Below are 14,468 nucleotides of genomic sequence, written 5' to 3' on the forward strand. Positions count from 1 at the left end.
GGTATGTATTTTTGTGTTTTTATATTGCAAACTGCCCTGTGATCGTCCGATGAAGGGAAGTACAGAAGACAAACAAACAAAACAAAACATATACCCACTTGACCATTTCAATCAGTGGGACTGGCACCATTACAGGGGCCACAGAATACCCGTTCCACATTTGTACAAAATTAATATTTTAGTGTGGCACTTTGGAACTCTCTGCCTATTGATATCAGGTGGCTCCCCTCCTCACGGTACTGTTTATCCCTGTGTAAGTTGTGAGGCTTACTGTACTTCAAACTGCATTCACTCACAGGAAACCAGAAACACAATTAGAGACGAGAGATGTTTAGGCATGTTGCTTTAATTCTCCTTCAGTCCATCCTTCCCATAGTGACATCACCATTGTTTCAACCCTTTACAGTGGTACCTTGGGTTACCGACGCTTCAGGTTACAGATTCCGCTAACCCAGAAATAGTACCTCAGGTTAAGAACTTTGCTTCAGGATGAGAACAGAAATTGTGCGGTGGCAGCGGGAGACCCCATTAGCTAAAGTGTTACCTCAGGTTAAGAACAGTTTCAGGTTAAGAACGGACCTCCAGAATGAATTAAGTTCTTAACCCGAGGTACCACTGTAATTTAGAGGAGTAAGGTAACTACTCCAGAGTTTAAAATGCTTAGCATGTCCATTTAAGTCTCTCATACAGGATAACAAGAAGCAGATGGCTGGAAAGTGAGAAGCCTCCTGCAGGAAGTATTTGAAAACTACCATCCATTCCAGCTACTCTGACTCTTCATCTTTTTACATGCTGGCAGAAGCGGTGGAGCAAGCCAATCGGGCGCCTGGGGCGGAGCATGTGACCTGCACCTTGGGGTGGGGCCAGCCGCCCACAGGGTCAACCGGGGCAGGACACTCCGCAGGGTCTCCGAGGAGTCTGCCTGCCACCTCCTGCTCAGCCGCCCTACAGCTGGGGGGAAGGCAGTGGGCGGACCGTTTGGGGTAGCACAGAGCCTGCGGGCGCCCAAGCCACTGCATCACTCCCAGGAGAGAGACATGGCTCGGGCGTGCTGCAGGCCTCGCGGTGAGTGCCACCTGGCATTTTGTCAGTCCCCTCAGTGGTGACACCCAGGTCACCCCGCCCCCCGCCCCCTTCTTCTGCCGCTGGCCAGCAGTGACATCGGAAAAGACACAAGAATGCTGCTGTTGCTAAACAGGTGGTGTTGCCTTAAGCTTTGCAATGGCAAAAACTCCGTTGGTTTGTTTGTTTTTAGGTCCCACCCCCCTTAAAAAATGGCTTTCAACAAAGTACATACAGTACAAGTACACACACCAGCTGCAGGCAGAATCATAAAATATAGACTAGACAGCACATACTCTTAACATTTGCCAAGGTTCTCTTTTCAAACAGGAACGCTGGTAGGCCAGCACAGCAGCTTCTTAAAACAAACAAATAAAGGATGACTCATACATCAAGGATGCCAACAGAGAACCGCTTTTGAGATATGTAACTGGTAGATGAAAACTGATATTAAGATGGGGTTGCAATTCCACTTCAACAAGTCTAAATCCATATTTATTTTGAAAAAAGCTAACAGATATACTGCAATATATATATTTCTTTATTTACATAACTAGTGATAATTCAGTGCCACTTAACGTAGTGACACTGTATACAGAATCCAGGCCCTTTCCTGGTTCTTAGAGCTAGCGGTCCATTAAACCAAGTTGTGTGCCATATATAGGAGGAATTTGTGTCCACATTGCAGTGAATACCTATTTAAAATACTGTTTGAGCCATGAAGGTGTTTTCCAAGGGTGTGGTGGGGGCCTGTGAACCAACTGATGTGATTTGACTCCCACTGATCAATAGTGAGAAATTATGGGAGTCCAACGTCATATGGGAGGGGCTGCACGTTCCCCATCCCTGGTCTCTTTACTCTGATAGTCTGTGATGCACCCCTTCTAAAGACATCTGGCTTATGCGAGACTAGGACCTGTCAACTCAAGATAGTCCCCAAGTCAGCTAAATTCCCTTGAAATACAGGCGGCCATCTTAAACATGACATTGACACAAGAGGCTCAGGCAGTTAAGTTTAGCAACAAGGTTTAAGGACCAAGGAGCTTCTAATTGCCTTGCACTTTGTGAGCTACGGACGGGAGTCATGTTTTTAACAGGGTGCCCTTTTTATGCAGCAATCTTATCTTAAACCCAAATATAGAAAGCTCAGCAGAGTTCAAAAGGCAAGAACACAGCCTCATGATAAAACTACTGTTGGAGCTTCAAGGATTGCTGCCTCAGCTCCAATGTTAGTTAAAACGCCTGTTCCCCACCCCTCAATTTAAACAGCCACAAGATGGCACAGTAAATATTCACATACTGATCATATCTCCATTTGGAGAGCTGTGCTCCGGAACTCCCTACCTAGCCAGAGCTCTATTTCACCCTACCAACTCCTGATTTTTTTTATAAGTACTGCGCAGTGGGATCCATGTGCAGCAGTGCTGCCTGAAAGAGGCCCATTACATGCCATTGTCTCAGCCCTTTTAATAAAACTCACTTCCACATGGATTTGTGTGTGTAGTATCATGTAAATCCATCCTTAGGGGTATTCCTCCTGGAGGTATATGTAGACAAGAGCAGGGGCATAGAAAAGCCAGCTATGGCTCTCTGTTTTGCAGTGCTCAACACCGCTGATTAGAATCAAAAGAGTGCTACAGTAACTCTGAAACAGTAAAATCTTTAGTGCATACATTATTCTTAGCTGCTAAGCAGATCATTCCTGCCCAGACCATGTGACCTGGTTTTAAAAATCCCTTTAGTTTTCACTGGTCTTACCCAGTGGGGACATTCTCTGCACTTGTGTGCTTCTTCCTTTGGTGTGTATGCCCCCTTGAAGATGATGATGACATAGCCATAGATTTGTACGGATTCCAAAACTGACCACAGTTACTCATTTAGAGGAGCTGTTTGCTGACCATCCAGAAATACCTGTTTTTGGACCACAGATGCAACCACAATTGGAAGCAAGCAAGTATTCCAGTGGTGGTTTTAACACCACCTTTAAAAGCAGTTACATCATTTATTATTATTATTTTAAACACTGAAGTGCATCCCCTGCTACCTTTCTTTGGGCAGGAAAGGAGCGAAATACAAAGTACTTGTCCGTGTCACTCATTTAGGATGGTTTGTTCCATCACGTGGTTCTTTGGTCGGGTCCTGCCAACTCCTGGACCATCAATCCTTCGAGAGGAGCCCACATTTAGAGAGAGCACCTTTCATTTTCAGGTAGCTCGCATGATTCACAGCTGAGCTGTCTAGCCACATAGCTGTCACCCGAGAGAACACTTATGTTTTCTGGAGACATTCCTTACATTTCCCCTTGCCAGCAGCTAAGAGGCCTCCAAACATCTCTTGGGAAGCATAAGTCATGTACACAAACCCATCTTCATCTTTGTAATCCTGGTAGACTTCTGCCAGCGTTAGAGACATGCTTGCTAAACTCTTGTTGTTTACCAGCATATAGAAAGCTTGCGTAGAACTCAGCGCCATTCTGCTTCTGGGTTAACAAAGAAATGAGAGGGAAAGTCTTTAAAATGTGCAAGTTGTTTCATGCTATGCCAATACAATCCTAATCCAAGACAATGTACTCAGTGATTTTGTACCCTTGAGAATACAGTGGTACCTCGGGTTACATATGCTTCAGGTTACAGACTCCGCTAACCCAGAAATATTACCTCAGGTTAAGAACTTTGCTTCAGGATGAGAACAGAAATCGTGCTCCGGCGGCGCGGGGGCAGCAAGAGGCCCCATTAGCTAAAGTGGTGCTTCAGGTTAAGAACAGTTTCAGGTTAAGAACAGACCTCCAGAACGAATTAAGTACTTAACCCGAGTTACCACTGTACTTTATAACTGGGCTCATTTATTATTGGCAGGCTTGACTCAAGGGCAGTTTACACTGTTTTCACACCTGCAGAAGAAAAGTGGGCTGTACGACATCACAGTGACACTGGGTGATTGACAGGTGGGTAAATTCCTCCAGTCCATCAAGATGGCCCAGCAAGGGTGAGGGAACCCAGAGTCTGGCTTTTTGGAGAATTTTTTATAGCTTGTGTAAGTTTTGCCACTGAAAACTGGGGTACTACTTTTACTCCACGTATAGGATGGCTGGTGGTAAGCAAACTTTAAACAAATTCCCCTTAAATAGATATTTAAGACAATCCATTAGGAATTGGGAAGGGGGAATCAACCATCATGCACCCAGTTGTGCACATCAGTGACCATTCAGACAAGTTTTGGGACATTTAGATATTCAGAAAGGTCAAGTGAAATAGTAAACAGGTTGATTATAGAGGCCTACATTGTTGTGAAGCATATATAGTTCAAATTATTCCAAGAGACATGTTTACGTCACAGTTTCCCTAGGGTCCATCAAGTTATGGATTGAGTGGGAAAGTCATCTGCAGCACTGACCTCAGCTACAGAAAATGGTAGCTAGATGTCCTTTAATACATAGCCACAAACGATACATGATGGAACAAAGAAAATCCATTAAAGAAAATCCTCTCCCTAATTTAAGCTCATCACTTTTGGGAAAGTTCTTGCTTACTGTAACACCTGATTTTTACATTTTGTTAGCAGTTTAGCTTGAATGTTCAGTGCACATAACATTGGTGCAGAGCCAAACATGAAGTTTAATAAATTTGTATCCCATCCCCCAAGAAGCAAAGAATTATATTTGTCTAATAAACCATGGTTTACCGGAATATGCAGGCACTTCATCTTAATCTTAATCTAATAAACCATGGTTTACTGGAATGTGCAGGCACTTCTTCTTCCCCTTTATATATCCATTCTCTCTTACACTGCTGTTAGACAGATTTCAGTGTTTGTTAAAGCACAGTTTCTAGTTACATCCAAGCTATGTCAGATTATAAACCATAGTTTGGAACCAGAACTAATTCTGGTTTATAGAATTAAAGCCACAGTTTCTCAGTTTGAATACAACAGGAAACTTTGGTTTAAAACCCCCTAAAAGCTTTTTAATTATGGTTTAATTATGGTACATGAGGGAAAGAGAAGGGGATAGCAGGCAGGTACAATGATTATTTATTAGACTGAGATAGTAGCACCTGAACAGGGCTGATTTGTGAAATGGTTCCAAGATTAATAGTTTAAGCAAATATTTGAACCTAGGCTTATTGGTGGTAGGACAGTTAGCTGCTTTCCAGAGGTTTATAGAAGTGTCAGACCCAAATACTTATACAGATTATCTATATCCTACAGCTAGATCAGCAGAAGAAAGGTTTAGGTGGTAAAGGAAATACCTAAAGTTATGACAATTCCTAGCTTTCCAAGAGGAACACACCAGAAAAAAGAAGATATTTCTAGGTGGTAGCAGAGTAGTGCAAAGTTACTCCTTCCCCACTGTCTAACTGAAACAAACAAATATCTTTTGTTACAAACACACACATTTAGTCTTTTTTTTAAAAAATGTAGTTTTAAGGGAAACCAGCAGACGCTGCTCTGCTTATCCACCCCCCCCCGCCACAAAAAAGCATTGCAGAAAAGTTTAACATGTTTCTAATAAGGTACTAATTTTCACACAAAGAAGCCAGTGAGTGGAATGTTTATTGGGGGGCAGAATACTGGATACGTGCCAACTTCATCAGCTACTATTGAGAATGTACAGTAACAAACCATATGGAAACAGGCTACTACTGACATATTGTAGGATAGGAATTGTAGGATAGGAAAGCTATCCTACAAGATAAATCCTAGAAAAATCCTTGTACTCTGCTCTGTATTTCACTCCACCTTGGAAAGGTTGTGAACTGAGAAGGCAAACAACTGTATCAGTCAGAGAGGTCAGACCACTTGCTTAGGACCAAGGGCAGATTGCTGAAACGTAGCACATTTCCTAAGCTGACTTCAGAGAGGCTGTAGCTCAGGGCCACTTCTGACATTACTTTTCTCCACTTGGATTCTGAAACAAGCTGGAAAGGTGCCGCTCTAGAATGCTGTTATGTACTGAGTTGAATAGGATCCAAACTGCAGCAGTCTGATTGGTCCTAGAACAATAGGATCCAAAAGGCAGCAGTCTGATTGGTCCTAGAACAACAGGATTCAGAAGCAGCAGTCTGATTGGTCCTAGAACAATGCAGCAGTATGATTGGTTGGCAGGAACCACCCACTCATGCTCCAGATAGAAGTGAATCCACAACCTGATTGGCTTACAGTAGAATTCCGGAATTAGCCAATCATGTGCAGCCCATTGTGTAAATAATGTATATAAAGCAGATACTTTGAGGGGACATTCATTCATTCCTCCTCACCACTATGAGCTGAATAAAGAGCATGAAATCACTTTGCGACTCTGAGTATATTTCAAATGCAATCTTTGTAATGCGCAAGTAGTTAGAAAGCATGAGTCACATCTGCGTTGGGTCTCTCTCACAAAATTTACAGATTGCTGCCTCCTGTCTGAAGCTCTCCAAGGACCTCTAAAAGCTCCAAAACAGCAGAGTAAAAAGGGCTGAATGTGACGCAGTCTGGGTTTGAGCCAAAGCATCTCAGGAAAAATGATATTGTGCAACGAGGGATGGAGAGGGCAGTCTGTGGCCTTGGGCAACTGCTGCTAACCTTAATTAGCTAGACTTCATAATGCAGGCTCCAAGGGTGCCAACTTGAATAAAATACTGTGGGGGGCCAGGTAAGCCCCGCCCTGCATAATTGATCACATGATACAGTGCCCACACACACACTCACCATTTGAATAAAAATGGCCATCAACTTGGGGTCCCCCAACCCCTTTCAAGTATTTTATTGTGAGGGCCGAAACCCCCACAGCCCTAGGAGTTGTCTCCTATGGCAGGCTCCTTATATCCCCAAGACAGAAGGGTTACAGACAGAGAAGGCTTGGAATACTATGACTCAAATGAAACACACAGACATGCACTACACAAATAGTTCTGGGTGCCGTAACTATGGTTCTTGAACAGTCCTCCCCGCCCCCCCCCCCTTTATAACAAACAGTTCTCAAAACTGGGGAGGATTTAAAAGCAGCTTGCAATATATCTAAGGGAACGCGGGTGGCGCTGTGGGTTAAACCTCAGAGCCTAGGACTGTCCGATCAGTAGGTCGGCAGTTCGAATCCCCGTGACGGGGTGAGCTCCTGTTGCTCGGTCCCTGCTCCTGCCAACCTAGCAGTTCGAAAGCACATCAAAGTGCACGTAGATAAATAGGTACCGCTCTGGCGGGAAGGTAAACAGCATTTCTGTGTGCTGCTCTGATTTGCCAGAAGCGGCTCAGTCATGCTGGCCACATGACCCGGAAGCTGTACGCCAGCTCCCTCAGCCAATAAAGCAAGATGAGTGCTGCAACCCCAGAGTCGGCCACGACTGGACCTAATGGTCAGGGGTCCCTTTACCTTTACCTTGCAATATGTCACAAGTAATCAGTTTTTTCCCCAAATACTAGCAGAACACTTTGGAACCTGGTCTCCAAGAGGTTTCATCAGCAGATCTGGGTTTAGAATAAATAATCCGAAGCCTTGCTAAAAGATTTTCTTATTTTTAAAATCTGGGAACTACAAGCTTCTTCTTCTTCTTTTGTGTGTGTGTTTTAATCACCATTGATACAAACACTGAGAATATATCTCAAAATTGTGTGTGTGCGCGCGCGTAAGGGGGAGCGGGCAGTAGGAAAGACGACATTAATCTAACAGATTTCTTACCACAGCCTTGTGCAAACAAGAAGGAATCATTTGCAAGAGAACTCAAATGATCTGAGTCCCATCAAACATGGAGGGGAAAAATCACAGAAATGTGCTGAGTAATATAGTACATATTATCACATAGTTTCCAAGTTCTTTCAGAAGTCTTGCTGCAAAAATAGATTAGCAAAAGAAGCAGGCAGAGGAGCAGGGAGAGTCAACAAAATTAGAAGCCTATCAAGACCTTGCTACATACCTGATGATAGTTATAAACTGAGTCATGGTCAGCTCCTGAGGCACAAGAAACTTGGTTTTGTCTAGCAGGGGAAGGTACTTTTCTTTCTGGTACCTTTCAACAATAACCTGTTTTTAAGAAAGAAGGAAACAGATTTTAAAGCGAAGTAGCAATAGAGCATGCTGCACAATAGTACCCAAGAACTAGGACGGCAATTCTAAGCACACTTCCTGGGCAGAAAGATCCATTGGTGCCAATGTGACTTGCTAGTGACTAAATAAGCACAGAATCCTTGATAATTTGAAAATGTGCAGTTATCAGTAATCGGCAAAGGAAAAGGAAACAGAATAGATACTTACTGGGACTTTTGTTGGGAACTTTCCTCGTATGCCTGCAACTTCTTCAACTCGGGTTGCTATGCAGAAGAAAAGCAAGGATCAATTGTCTGTATTTCTGCATGCCCAACCTTGAACACACTGGGAAGCATATGTCATGGCTTTTGAGTGCAGTCTGTAGCCTAGTCCAAATCAGTAGCTGGAATCCCATAGGATTCACCCTGCTCCTAGAGCCCACCGTGCCATCCCCAACATTATTCCAGTTGATCTCATTTCCAAATAAATGTGCAGCCGGATTGGAGTCTGGTCGGTTAGTAAAAGGCTCCGTCTGCAACAACTTACCAAAACTCTTTCTTTGTTTAAACGGTCTGACATGCTGGCAGCTATGTAAAGGCTGCATTTCCCCTTCGGAACGCAGGCTGCCTTTTCTTTTCCTTTTTAACCAGCGACTCCTGCACCGAATCAGCTGCCGTCAAAATGCACCGTTCTTAAAAAGAGCCCCCTTATAAAGACCTGCTGGTGACATCAGCCTCGTTCCTTGCCCTACCTCCCCCCTCCCCTCCATAAGCGGTGAGGGGTGGGGTCAGGCTGGCCTCCGCAGGGTTAGGGAAGGCAGCAGCAGCAGGGTGCCTCGCGGCCAGAAGAAGGCACCGTTCTAACCTACAGGGTGGGGAGGGGTCTCTGCCCCGCGCGCAGCGCATGGCTTCTTTTACGCGCTGTGGCCTGTGCTGCTGTCGGGCGCTCTTTGGTTTAGATCTTCTTGGGAATAGTTTGCTGTGTGACACAAAGCTCGTGTCTTTTACAAAATAAACTCGTTGATCCACGCTGCAACCTGGAGGGGGGGAAGTGCTATTGAACCCAAAGGGGGGAGTTACATCTTAGTAAACATAAAGAGGATCGGGCTGCAAGTCCAGCAGCGCGTTGCTATTTGCTGCGCTTTGCAACGGCGCAAGGAGCTCTTCTCCTTCAGCTTGCTTTCGTGTGGGGAAGGGGGGGGGGTTACACAGCTGCATGCATCGCCTGCTTCCTCCTCCCGTGCCGCTACCGTGGCTGCTGTGCATGTTTTGTTGTTGTTGTTGTTTAGTCGTGTCCGACTCTTCGTGACCCCATGGACCAGAGCACGCCAGGCACTCCTGTCTTCCACTGCCTCCCGCAGTTTGGTCAGACTCATGTTTGTAGCTTCGAAGACACTGTCCAACCATCTCGTCCTCTGTCGTCCCCTTCTCCTTGTGCCCTCAATCTTTCCCCACATCAGGTTCTTTTCCAGGGAGTCTTCTCTTCTCATGAGGTGGCCAAAGTATTGGAGCCTCAGCTTCAGGATCTGTCCTTCCAGTGAGCACTCAGGGCTGATTTCCTTAAGAATGGATAGGTTTGATCTTCTTGAAGTCCATGGGACTCTCAAGAGTCTCCTCCAGCATCATAATTCAAAAGCATCAATTCTTCAGCGATCAGCCTTCTTTATGGTCCAGCTCTCACTTCCATACATCACTACTGGGAAAACCATAGCTTTTACTATATGGACCTTTGTTGGCAAGGTGATGTCTCTACTTTTTAAGATGCTGTCTAGGTTTGTCATTGCTTTCCTCCCAAGAAGCAGACGTCTCTTAATTTCATGGCTGCTGTCACCATCTGCAGTGATCATGGAGCCTAAGAAAGTAAAATCTCTCACTGCCTCCATTTCTTCCCCTTCTATTTGCCAGGAGGTGATGGGACCAGTGGCCATGATCTTCGTTTTTTTGATGTTGAGCTTCAGACCATATTTTGCGCTCTCCTCTTTCACCCTCAATAAAAGGTTCTTTAATTCCTCCTCACTTTCTGCCATCAAGGTTGTGTCATCTGCATATCTGAGGTTGTTGATATTTCTTCCAGCAATCTTAATTCCAGCTAGGGATTCATCCAGCCCAGCCTTTCGCATGATGAATTCTGCATATAAGTTAAATAAACAGGGAGACAAAATACAGCCTTGTCGTACTCCTTTCCCAATTTTGAACCAATCCGTTGTTCCATATCCAGTTCTAACTGTAGCTTCTTGTCCCACATAGAGATTTCTCAGGAGGCAGATGAGGTGATCAGGCACTCCCATTTCTTTAAGAACTTGCCATAGTTTGCTGTGGTCGACACAGTCAAAGGCTTTTGCATAGTCAATGAAGCAGAAGTAGATGTCTTTCTGGAACTCTCTAGCTTTCTCCATAATCCAGCGCATGTTTGCAATTTGGTCTCTGGTTCCTCTGCCTCTTTGAAATCCAGCTTGCACTTCTGGGAGTTCTCGGTCCACATACTGCTTGAGCCTTCCTTGTAGAATTTTAAGCATAACCTTGCTAGCATGTGAAATGAGTGCAATTGTGCGGTAGTTGGAGCATTCTTTAGCACTGCCCTTCTTTGGGATTGGGATCTTCTCCAGTCCTCTGGCCACTGCTGAGTTTTCCAAACTTGCTGGCATATTGAGTGTAGCACCTTAACAGCATCATCTTTTAAAATTTTAAATAGTTCAGCTGGAATACCATCACTTCCACTGGCCTTGTTATTTGCAGTGCTTTCTAAGGCCCATTTGACTTCACTCTCCAGGATGTCTGGCTCAAGGTCAGCAACCACACTACATGGGGTGTACGAGACATCCATATCTTTCTGGTATAATTCCTCTGTGTATTCTTGCCACCTCTTCTTGATGTCTTCTGCTTCTGTTAGGTCCTTACCACTTTTGTCCTTTATTATAGTAATCTTTGAACGAAATGTTCCTTTCATATTTCCAATTTTCTTGAACAGATCTCTGGTTCTTCCCATTCTGTTGTTTTCCTCTATTTCTTTGCATTGCTCGTTTAAGAAGGCCTTCTTGTCTCTCCTTGCTCTTTTTTGGAAATCTGCATTCAATTTCCTGTATCTTTCTCTATCTCCCTCGCATTTTGCTTGCCTTCTTTCCCCCGCTATTTGTAAGGCCTCATTGGACAGCCACTTTGCTTTCTTGCATTTCCTTTTCATTGGGATGGTTTTCGTTGCTGCCTCCTGTATAATGTTGCGAGCCTCCATCCATAGTTCTTCAGGCACTCTGTCCAGCAAATCTAAATGCTTAAACCTGTTCCTCACTTCCACTGTGTATTCATAAGGGATTTGATTTAGATTGTATCTTACCGGCCCAGTGGTTTTTCCTACTTTCTTCAGTTTAAACTTAAATTTTGCTATAAGAAGCTGATGATCTGAGCCACAGTCAGCTCCAGGTCTTGTTTTTGCTGACTGTATAGAGCTTCTCCATCTTTGGCTGCAGAGAATATAATCAATCTGATTTCGATGCTGCCCATCTGGTGATGTCCACGTGTAGAGTCGTCTCTTGTGTTGTTGGAAAAGCGTGTTTGTGATGACCAGCTTGTTCTCTTGACAGAACTGTATTAGCCTTTGTCCTGCTTCGTTTTGATCTCCAAGGCTAAACTTGCCAGTTGTTCCTTGATTCCCTACTTTAGCATTCCAATCCCCTATAATGAGAAGAACATCCTTCTTTGGTGTCACTTCCATAAGGTGTTGTAAGTCTTCATAGAATTGGTCAATTTCAGTTTCTTCAGCACCAGTAGTTGGTGCATAAACTTGGATTACTGTTATGTTAAAAGGTCTGCCTTGGATTCGTATCGAGATCATTCTATCATTTTTGAGATTGCATCCCAGTACAGCTTTTGCCACTCTTTTGTTGACCATGATGGCCACTCCATTTCTTTTGCGGGTTTCTTGCCCACAGTAGTAGATATGATGGTCATCCGAACTGAATTCGCCCATTCCCGTCCATTTTAGTTCACTGATGCCCAGGATGTCAATATTTATTCTTGCCATCTCACTTTTGACCACATCCAACTTACCCAGGTTCATGGTTCTTACATTCCAGGTTCCTATGCAATATTTTTCTTTACAGCATTGGACTTTCCTTTCGCTTCCAGGCATATCCGCAACTGAGCGTCCTTTCGGCTTTGGCCCAGCCGCTTCATCAGCTCTGGATCTACTTGTACTTGTCCTCCGCTCTTCCGCAGTAGCATGTTGGACGCCTTCCGACCTGAGGGGCTCATCTTCCAGCGTCATAACTTTTATATGCCTGTTGTCTTTGTCCATGGAGTTTTCTTGGCAGGGATACTGGAGTGGCTTGCCGGTTCCTCCTCCAGGTGGATCACGTTTGGTCAAAACTCTCCACTATGACCTGTTCATCTTGGGTGCCCTGCTCGGCATAGTTCATAGCTTCTCTGAGTTCTTCAAGCCCCTTCGCCATGGCAAGGCAGTGATCCATGAAGGGGCTGTGCATGTTTAGTCTGGAGGAAGTCCCCTTCCACTGCGTCGAGAGGGGTAAACTCCCATCTCCCTCTATGTAGGATCGCGCCCTTAGCAGTGACGTTGCTTCCTTTGGAAATGTTGCGCAGGCAAAGCGGGAAAGCTCTTTGCGCCATGAATGGTTTTGCTCCAAGTTACTGAGAACAGGTCAAGGTAGGACTCGCTCAAGAAAGCATGGTGTAAGCTTTACAGCTACAACACTGCCCTGGTTTATTTGAGGCTCGAATGAAGTGGGACTTCTACCTAAATGCGCAAAGGACTGAGCAGCAGGTTTCTTATTACCATCAGTTTGTTGTAGGTGCTGGAAGAGCCTGGAAAGCTCAGCTGGTTAGAGCTTAGTGCTGATAACACCGGTTGCAGGTTCGATCCCTTATGGGACAGCTGCACATTCCTGCATTGCAGGGGGTTGGACTGTGATCCTTAGGTTCCCTTCCAGCACTACAATTCTGTGATAGAAATGTGTAAAGCACTCCAGTCTGCACTTAGTCCTTAAAAAGGCGCTGGCAGTGTAAGTTGCTCTATCCCAGCTCCTGCCAACCTAGCAGTTCAAAAGCATGCCAGTTCAAGTAGATAAATAGGTACCACTGCTGCAGGAAGGTAAACGGCATTTCCATGCGCTCTGGCTTCCATCACGGTGTTCCGTTGTGCCAGAAGCGGTTTAATCATGCTGGCCACATGACCTGGAAAGCTGACTGTGGAGAAATACCAGCTCCCTTGGCCTGAAGCGAGATGAGAGCTGCAACCCCAGAGTCGCCTTTGATTGGACTTAACCGTCCAGGGGTTAAGTCCAGGCACAGCTTCCGATTGGCTGCAGGAAGCTCCTGTAGCCAATCGGAAGCCGTGGAAGCAGCAACGGACGTTCGGGTTCCAAAGAACGTTTGCAAACTGGAACAATCACTTCCAGGTTTGTGGCGTTTGGGAGCCAAAACGTTCGTCTTGCAAGGTGTTCGACTTCTGAGGTACGACCGTAATTGAAACCCATTGAAGAACACTCTGCCGCACCCTTCTAGTGACATTTCAGTGACATCTTTATGACATTTCTAGATCACTTCTGGGTTTGGCACAATGCACATATACATGGTCGCACACATATTGAACATGCATAAAGGGGGAGGGCCTGCCTGTACTCTACTCTTCTCAACGAACTCCTGGGATTGTCTATACAAACCTGCTTACTGTATTGTTTTGAATTTGGCCACCTGATTAGTATTACTGTGGCTTCATATAAATACAGTGTCACTTAATGTGAGTCAGGGATATGGCACAAGACCCAAGAATATTATTCTAATGGCTACAGATAGGTAGCCGTGTTGGTCTGCCATAGTCAAAACAAAAAAAAATTTTTTCTTTCCAGTAGCACCTTAAAGACCAACTAAGTTAGTTCTTGGTATGAGCTTTTGTGTGTATCTGACGAAGTGTGCATGCACATGAAAGCTCATACCAAGAACTAACTTAGTTGGTCTTTAAGGTGCTACTGGAAAGAAAAAAAATTTTTTTGTTTATTCTAATGGCTGTGGATGTTTCCTTGAACTGGCAATTCATCTGCAGGGGTGGTGTCTTCAGACAGTGTGTGTGAAAAAGCAATTTAGCAGTTGAAAGGAGAGGGACTGAAAGAGGCAGACAAAGCGAGAGCTGAGAGTTTCTAGCAGAAAATGGATGGTGGGCAGCCTTGGGTAGGCTGCTTAAGTTCTCTGGGAATTCAATGTAGGAATCAGTGAATCTGCTGCCTGTTGTAGAAGTTCCTGGGTGCTCCCCCCTCATGCTTTCCTGTATATATGTTAATAGATAAAGCAAATATTACAAAGACAATGCAAATCTTCTCTGCTTTCCCATAAGACCATAAGGAAAGTCGTGCTGGCTCAGGCCAAAGGCCCATCTTGTCCAGCTTTCTATTCCCACAGTG

The 14,468-nt window shown here is 44.7% G+C and overlaps 1 protein-coding gene across 1 annotated transcript; it reads right to left on the reverse strand.

Annotated features, from left to right (window-relative positions):
* Positions 1-328: 328 nt before the first annotated feature.
* Positions 329-9,082, reverse strand: MAP1LC3C (microtubule associated protein 1 light chain 3 gamma). The gene is made up of 4 exons (XM_083606233.1): positions 8,609-9,082; positions 8,291-8,346; positions 7,953-8,059; positions 329-3,541 (listed from the first exon to the last, which is right to left on the reverse strand). Exons 1-4 carry the CDS (start codon positions 8,664-8,666, stop codon positions 3,331-3,333), a joined length of 432 nt encoding a protein of 143 aa, XP_083462359.1. The 5' UTR covers positions 8,667-9,082; the 3' UTR covers positions 329-3,330.
* Positions 9,083-14,468: the final 5,386 nt, after the last annotated feature.

This window comes from Podarcis filfolensis (genome assembly GCF_964270895.1).
Source record: "Podarcis filfolensis genome assembly, chromosome: 3".
NCBI classification, from domain to species: domain Eukaryota; kingdom Metazoa; phylum Chordata; class Lepidosauria; order Squamata; family Lacertidae; genus Podarcis; species Podarcis filfolensis.

Bases quoted from the DNA above. Each gene is read 5' to 3' on its own strand.
- MAP1LC3C (XM_083606233.1), bottom strand. From the start codon at position 8,666: ATGCAGCCTTTACATAGCTGCCAGCATGTCAGACCGTTTAAACAAAGA. The intron at 8,347-8,608 runs GTAAGTTGTTGC...TCTTCTGCATAG, and splicing joins TAAACAAAGAAAGAGTTTTG to CAACCCGAGTTGAAGAAGTT. The intron at 8,060-8,290 runs GTAAGTATCTAT...TCTTAAAAACAG, and splicing joins AGTTCCCAACAAAAGTCCCA to GTTATTGTTGAAAGGTACCA.